This window comes from Nothoprocta perdicaria, unplaced genomic scaffold (genome assembly GCF_003342845.1).
Source record: "Nothoprocta perdicaria isolate Ctin4 unplaced genomic scaffold, notPer1 scaffold_371, whole genome shotgun sequence".
NCBI lineage: Eukaryota > Metazoa > Chordata > Aves > Tinamiformes > Tinamidae > Nothoprocta > Nothoprocta perdicaria.
In genome coordinates, this window is record NW_020455612.1 from 490,523 (window position 1) to 498,402 (window position 7,880).

Genomic DNA, 7,880 nt, shown 5'->3' on the forward strand with positions numbered 1-7,880 from the left:
AGGGAGGGAGGGAGGGAGGGAGGGAGATCTAGTTTGACATAGCTGGGGCCTTTCCTTCTCTCACCATGCTAATCTTCCACTGTAGCTTGGAGGAAGAGCTAAACGGACCTGCCCCATTTTACACACACAAAATTGGGTCTTATTGTTCTTGTCAGTGCATATCCAGGCACTGACATTTTGTAAAGAGATAGAAGCCAAAACTTGATAGGCAGTCAAGCAGTTAAAATAAGTTCCTCACTGTGTGGCTTATCCAAACAAAATCCTACCATAGCTTCTTCTGAAACTGGTAGAGAGTATTGAATTAATTTCGGTTTATCTAATTTAACTCAGCTCAATAACTAATTCAAAGTCATGAAAATGACCGTGTGCTGAAAGCTTTCAGGAGGAGAGCTTTCACTACCTCCCTGCCTGTGATGGGAAACCAGGTGTGACAGACATGACATATATTTGCTCTAAAATTACAAAAAAAATACAGCAGCCAGAAACAGTTACTTCAACTCTCCATGGACAGATGCTACTCCCTTTCCTTAATAAATCAGCATGGAATACAAAAATAACTTAGTGCATTCTGTACTTTCAGACTGAACGCCACAATGAGGCTTCAACTAACGACAACAATGTTTAAAAGCGCGTGTTTTCAGCGCTTCAACAAAAAAGGACACCCTCACAGAGCGCCACCTAACGGCCGCGAGCGACATGGTGGCGGGGAGACGGGGACTACAACTCCCAGCATGCTGCGCTCCCGCGAGCCACGCGCCGGTCTCCTCCTGCCCCGCTTTGCATGCCGGGAGCTGTAGTCTGGCCGGCGTGTGGGGGTTTGCGCGGCGATTTCCCCTCACGCGCAGGGCGGGCGCGAGGCTCGGGGCGTGGCCGCGTGACGGTTGGGCGGAAACGGCCCCGCCGCCGTTGCCGCCGTCCGGTGAGGGGACTCGTTCTGCGTCTTGTCGCGGGTGGGGACGGGAGAGGGTCGGGCTTGCGCTGCGGGCGGCCGGTAGAGCTGCTTCCCTCCTCCCGGCCGCGCGCACCTCCGCCCTTCCTCCCCCTGCGCGGGCCCTGCCGTCCGTTAACGGTCACCGTTCGCCCGCCGCGCACGGCAGGGGAGGGCTCGGCCGCAGCGCGCCGAGCCGGGGGCACCTGCTGCTCCGGAAAGTTAGCCCGCGGCGAGGATGAGCTCTTGGAGGCGCCCCGACGTGGCCCTGAAAGTAAAGCGATAGTTGCTGGAGGGCGCCTAAACTCCTCACGAGTCTCATGTCGAGCATGGTCTAAAAACAATGTCCCTGTCCCGTGTCGAAAATCCGTGTTTTCTGCTCTTCCTGCTGCTCTTCCAAGCGATATTTATCCTGATACTGTACCAAGGTGGACCTTCAAATGTGATCCGTGGGTTTTTAGAGTCGCCTCAGATTCAGGATTACTCAAAAACTCATGATGTCTATACAAACCTCAGCCTTTTTACCCGAGCACCTAATGAAGAAACTATGCCGTACTGCTCGGTGCAGTCACCAATATTTGGTATGTATAAACCCGTAGTGTTTGCTTTGGGGTGTAATGACATTGCACACTCAAACCCAAAACCCGATGTGTTTTGCCTTTTAAAAGGTACAGGTTATGTTTCATAACTGTTACAAATCTACAGATTAAATTATAGGATATAATATGTATTTTGCTGATTGATATAAACCGCTGTGATATTAAGGCGTTCGCAGAGATTGTAGGGGAACAAGAATGAAAATGAAGCACAATTTTAATATTAAATTAGGAAAAGGTTTTTATCATACAGTGTTTTTTTCTCATTTGGTCATGTGTCAGATGTCTGCCAACCATGTGCTTTGGGAATCATCTTAAGTCTAGAAACTGGATACCTCTGTACTCTGATTCACCAGCGTTCTATTTTTCAGCCTTAAGTCGAGCCTGTGACTCAAGCTGATGATAGTTTTAAATAAAGCTTCCATGAGAATAAGGCTTGGCACCCTCAAAAACTTGGTATCTTATTTTCCTTGGGGACTTTGGTGGTCTGTGGTTGTTTGTGTTTCCTAGACCTTTTCTTTTAGGCTTAAACCTTTAAGTGGAGTCACGAGTTTCGCATTAGAGCTGGGGCTAGAGGCAGCCTTAATTCGATTCCTGCGCTACTAAAATAGGAAATTGAGAAACTTTGAGTAAATGTGAAGTCAACCCCCTAAAGCAAGTCTGTTAGAGTGTAGTTAGTATCTCTGCTAATAGCAAATCAGTTCCACCAAGATAGCTAAAAATGGATGAATTCTGTATCCATGCACATACAGTTTGCTTGGCTATTCTTCTCAGTGTACTGTGCAGTAAGCAACACTTCTAAGTTTTTCTGTGTTGAACAGAATTCTTTAATTCTCTATATAACTGGTTTTACTGTACTATTTAGTAATTGCACTGGCGTTGTAGGAAAGCAAATCACTTCAGCTGGAGCATAAGAGAAAATGCCTTATCATGGTTCCCAGGAAGGGTTGGGGAGAGCGGGTGCTGTATGTTATGTCAAGGTATGTAATGATGCTAGAGGACTCATCTGGGACACTGTGGTGAGACTCTGGGCTCTGCAGTATTCATGTTGATGTTTGTTCTTTGGGGGCCTTAAATGAAATACATGTAGGATGTGTGATGAAGTTGTTAGATGCTTCTGTGGTATATACACTTCAGCATTTTGCTTGGAAACTGGTGTGCTAAGTAGGTGCTACTGAAATACTCGTAGTACAGAGCCTTTTGTACAGGTGCTCATTGTTAAGGTCTTCGTGTAGTCTCTGTTCATCACTAACTAGCACCCATCAGTTCTTTTGCAAAGCTACAATTTTGTATCCCAGCCTTCTTTGTTTTATTTAAAAGCATAGTGGAAATATGCTTGGGTCATGGCTCTTTCCACAACTGTCAAGAATCTGCTGCCCAGAAGAGGTGGGTGAGGAAACTGTGGTCTAACTGCAAAGCTAGATGTGCCTTCACATCTCCTTGCAAACCATCAGATAAGCAAGGCTAAGTGGTATGTGTGRAGGAGGCAGAAGCGGAGTAAAATTACACTAAAATAAATGTAGCTTTTAAAGCTACATAAAGCTTGTAAGACCTCTTATTCCCTCCATCACTGGGAGCACTGAGAATGGGGGATGGCATGCATATGGTACTCCARAGCTAAAATGAAAACATAGTGTTGTCAGTTACAAACAAATATAAACAGCAAAGTTCACTTGAAGGGGGAAAAAAATAAATAAAAAGATCCAAATGTTAGGAAATTTTGCTATGCTAGAAATTAGCATTGAGTGTGTGAAGGGTTGTTGCTGTGAAGCACTTAAATAATCTTCTGGAGTGTTTATACAGATTCAGTTTAGGAAAAAAAACAACCTGTTAGACTTATTTTTTTCCTTGGTGATATTTTTATTTAAATATAAGGAACAAGGGAGGTGATTCTGCCCCTCTACTCAGCTCTGGTGAGGCCGCACCTGGAGTACTGTGTTCAGTTCTGGGCACCCCAGTATAGGAGGGACGTGGAGCTTCTGGAGAGGGTCCAGAGAAGGGCAACCAGGATGATTAAGGGAATGGAACATCTCTCGTATGAAGAGAGGCTGAGTGAGCTGGGCCTGTTTTCTCTGGAGAAGAGAYGGCTCAGAGGGGATATGATTAATATGTATAAGTTCAGGAAGGGAGAATGCAGGGAGGAAGGGGACAGGCTGTTTTCACTGGTGGCCAGCGATAGGACGAGAGGTAATGGCCACAAGCTGGAGCATAAGAAGTTCCGTCTCCAGGTGAGGAGSAACTTCTTTACTGTTAGGGTGACAGAGCAGTGGAACAGGCTACCCAAGGGGGTTGTGGAGTCTCCTAATCCGGAGGTCTTCAAAGCCYGCCTGGATGCCACCCTGTGCCACATGCTGTAGGTGTGCCTGCTTGAGCAGGAAGGTTGGACTAGATGATCTSTAGAGGTCCCTTCCAACCTTAAATATTCTGTGAATCTGTGAAGTTATTCTCTCTGACGTTATTCTATGTAAACTTCTTCTAAGTGTTTTCTTTTGGGGGAGAGAGAAGGGTTTGGTTGTTTTATTTTTTTCTTTAAAAGGACCTAGTACTCTCAAATACTTGTTGTTCATTTTCCTATGTACTGGGCACAAAGGAAGAGATATATAGTTAATAAATGTCTTGATTTATTATAGTTTTCTCTCATGGGTCTGACTTCTGTTGAAAACCTTACATCAGAGAGAATGATGCCTTTTAATATTAATTTCATAAACTCTATTAAATGATATTTGAAATTGATTCTTGTGAACTCCAGTATCCAGTTCAAAGCTGTTAATAAGTCATTGTGTCCACTCCAAAGTGTGTTAAAGTAGCTGGAAGAATGCCAGGTGCATTCAATGGGTTCTGGATCGGGGCTTTATGAAGTGCAGCATTTTGTCCACTTAGGTGCACAGTAAATCATTTCAGTGGTCATTTTGAATGCAGCATCAGCTCGTAGCTCATCCTTTTTGAGCTTCCTGAATCCATGGCATATTATTTCTTGTAGGGTAGTGGAGTAAGAATTAACTCTAAGTATAATTGCCTGGGAGGAATTGAGCTTTTGCTGACTATTATTTTTGCTGCCTGTTACATTTCTAAGCCTTAGTGTACTAGATATTCAGTGTCTTCATTAGCGCTGAGAATGAGTTATTTCAGTTTCCTGAAAGATTTCTACACAGATACCAGTTACCTGCTTCTTTCGTCATTGTTTTCAGGGAAAAAAAAAATCATTCATATGCTCAAATGGAGCCTTTTAGACTTTGCCCACTGGCATATGCGTTTGAAGTCTATGCTTCTCACTTTGCTCTGTGTTGCCTCTTTCAGTTCATCTTTTCCTCTTATGAGGAAGGAGCTTGATGCTAAAAGAATTGGATTTTTTTTTTTTTTTTTGAGATACCTTATTTCATGTATAATGTGTGAGTCGATTTGGCCTTTGCAGATTTTAATAGGTCAAAGTTCTGTCTGTAACTGCTGTTTTAAATGTGTTTGAGCCATGGAAGAAATTTTTCCAACTCCTTCTTAGAGCATTTACTCCCTTTTCCTCCTATCTGACATAACCTTTTCATGAGCATGTCCATCTGTTCTGCTAATGGATACTCTCCTCCTAAAGTTTCTTTCCTTGGTATTTGAAGAGAAGTAAAAAGTGCAGCAGTGGTGCTGAGATATATTGCTGCTGTTGAGGCAGCATCGGGGTCTATCATTGGAAACTGATGTTTAAATTAAGGCTGTTTGCTTTCATCCAAGTGGTGGTACAGTTATACATATATGACTGCATTTTTCTCTTAGATATTTTCATTGAGCAGAACACACACACTCAAGTTTATGTCCTTAAAAATACGCAAGTTACCCCATTTCTTCTGCTGAGAAAAGAATATATGCAGGGGGGAAGACTGAGCAGAACCATGAGTGAGTGGGACAAAAAAGCATGTGCCATGAGTTGGATGCCTTTACAAAGAAGGAAATTGCTCCGCATTATTTGGCTGATGAGCAGGACAAAGGAATACAAGCAGATGGGAAGACTGAGCAGAGCCATGAGTGAGGGGGACAAAGGGAGTCAGGTGACCTTAGGTGACAACAGATGGAAGGAGGCAGGGAGTTGGTTATAGGTGGGCCGGGAAGGCTGTAACTTCAGAGTACCTTGTCCAATGGGGAAGAGGAGAGGGCTACCTCTCTTGGGAAATCAGGATAAAAGAGGGCTGAGGCCTCCAGCAACTTGAGACACCTCACAGGGGTATGCCGAGTGGACTCTTTATTTGAATCAAGTTTTAGGACTCCTCTGTCTCCTTTTTGGACATCCAGTTCTYGACAGCGAGATTTTCCGCACATAATCCACCCTGCTGTTTCTGCTTGGCTTGCTTGTGAAAGTTTGACCATCCATCTTGACCTTGGTAATTGTAACTGTTTGCTCTGAGTTAAATTTAAAGGAAGAAGGTGTTGAGGAGTCGTTCAGTTCCTTTTGTAAGGTAGAATAAGTCTGATCAAAAGCAGTAGATTCCCCTGATACCCAAATGTGTTGCCTAAAAAGTAAAACAAGCAGATAGTGCAGTGAGCTGTCACTGTAGCCAGCTAACAGTGTAGGTGGGGAATTGTGATTTTTAGCTCTTCATGTTAAAATTTTTGGTTCATTTTACACACTCACGTTTTGGTGGGACAGACGCAGGAAGAGCTCAGGAGCCAGGCTGAGGAGAAAATTGTTTGGATGCTTCAAAATACTGATTTTGCATTTTGTCTCAATTGGGATTCTGTGCTCTGTAGCATACTTAAGATGGATTTTGCCTCCCCTCCTGAAGCTGAGCTTTGGCTTTTTTGTTTTTGCCTATTTGCCCTGTCCTCATCTGGGATTTAATCGGTTTACAGTGCATTAGACTTTTATTAGCTGACGTTAGACAGGAAGGAGGTTAGAGAGCCAGAACTTAGCTTATAGTCAGGGAATGAGGGGCAGCCAGAGGTTTTGGGGTTAGAAGTTGCAGATTTTAAATTCCTTGTCTGTTTTTCCTTGGAACTTGTCAAGATTGAGTTTCTGAGCTGAGCTGTTTGGGATATGGAGCCAGGCAGCTCAAGAGAACATAACATTTTGAAAAAACTGATGAAATGCAGACATAATCCTCATTAACTGGATATCTGGGTGCAGGACAGGAGTGAAGCTGTTGCATGGTGTCTCACTCTTACCTTTACGTTCTAATTTAGATTTGATTTTTGAAATTTAAGGTTTAACACTGTAAATTCTACTCTGCAATAGGAGGGGCCCTGATTGTATTAGAGAAAATAATATCATGCTTTTGGGGGAGAATAAAAGGGTTTAATTCCTTTTCTTACATTCTCCTTGGAGCAATGATGTGTAGATGTAATCTAATCTAAATGTAACATCTCTTCAGCAAGCTCCAGTTGCTACCGAATCAGTGGTTAATGGCACTTCAGTGGAAAAAAAATGATAATGAGGGAGTTCATAAATATAAAAAGCAACATAAATGACAAGTTAAAAACAATGTTAGGTTGAAATGTGGCCTTCTAGAGGCAGAATAGGAGGAAGATGGCTTCACAGAAGTAGATAATAACATGATATCTTAGCAATAAATATGATCTAGATTCGTGGGCCTTCAGTCAGCTCTGAAGAACTGCAGCTGTTCTGTTCTGGGCATAAATACACTGCTGTATTTGCATATTCCTGTTCAAGGTAACACAGCCAAAATCAAACTCCCCTTGTGTTTTAGAAGGCAAAGGAAGTATTCAAAAAGAATACTTAAAGTTTAATATTGCAACCCCTTGTCATTTGTTGACAAGGTAAAGTCGGGTTTTCCTTTTTAAGGCAGACCTTAAAGTAAGATTCTGAGAGAACAATCCTCTGTGAAGTCTGAGGAATGGGATCCATGCTGTCCAGACTGCCCTTCGGGAAGGGCAGTTGTGCATGTTTTTTTTTGAGGAGGAAAAGGAGACTGTTGCTGATAATAGCCTTGCCTGTCAGAAATTTGAGCTTCTGCATACAGTACATACAGGAAAAATGTTTCCCATTTCTGAATGGACAGCCTGAGTGTCATCTCACCCAAAAAACAAAGGGCAGTGYGAGGTCATGTTGCTCCTTTTTGAGTCTGCTAAACAGAATGGGGGTGAGTACAGGTTCGCAGTGTTTTCTGTGCTGGAACTGTAGCAGAGATTTGAGCCTAGGATGAGCTTGAAGAAGTACCTTTGGGATAAACTCGCTTAAATATTCAGTAGAAGTAAGACTCGCACGTACTTTACTATGTTTTTAAACATGAATACTTGCACTAGATACCTCTAGCATTTTCCGTAAATGCTTATTCTGTCACTCCTAGGCTTCATTATCTTATGTTTCTGAAAGATTAGTTTATTCAGTGGTTTAAGTGGGAGTCTGATTTTTGGGGGGT

At 43.0% G+C, this 7,880-nt stretch overlaps 1 protein-coding gene across 1 annotated transcript in view; it reads left to right on the forward strand.

The window, feature by feature from the left end:
* The first annotated feature begins 1,003 nt into the window (after positions 1-1,003).
* Positions 1,004-7,880, forward strand: part of LOC112951789 (beta-1,4-galactosyltransferase 3-like) — a 15,050-nt gene continuing 8,173 nt past the window's right edge. The window contains exon 1 of the mRNA XM_026044552.1: positions 1,004-1,509. Coding sequence (XP_025900337.1) covers positions 1,272-1,509 — 238 coding nt within the window. The 5' untranslated portion in view covers positions 1,004-1,271. The remainder of the gene's footprint in view (positions 1,510-7,880) is intronic.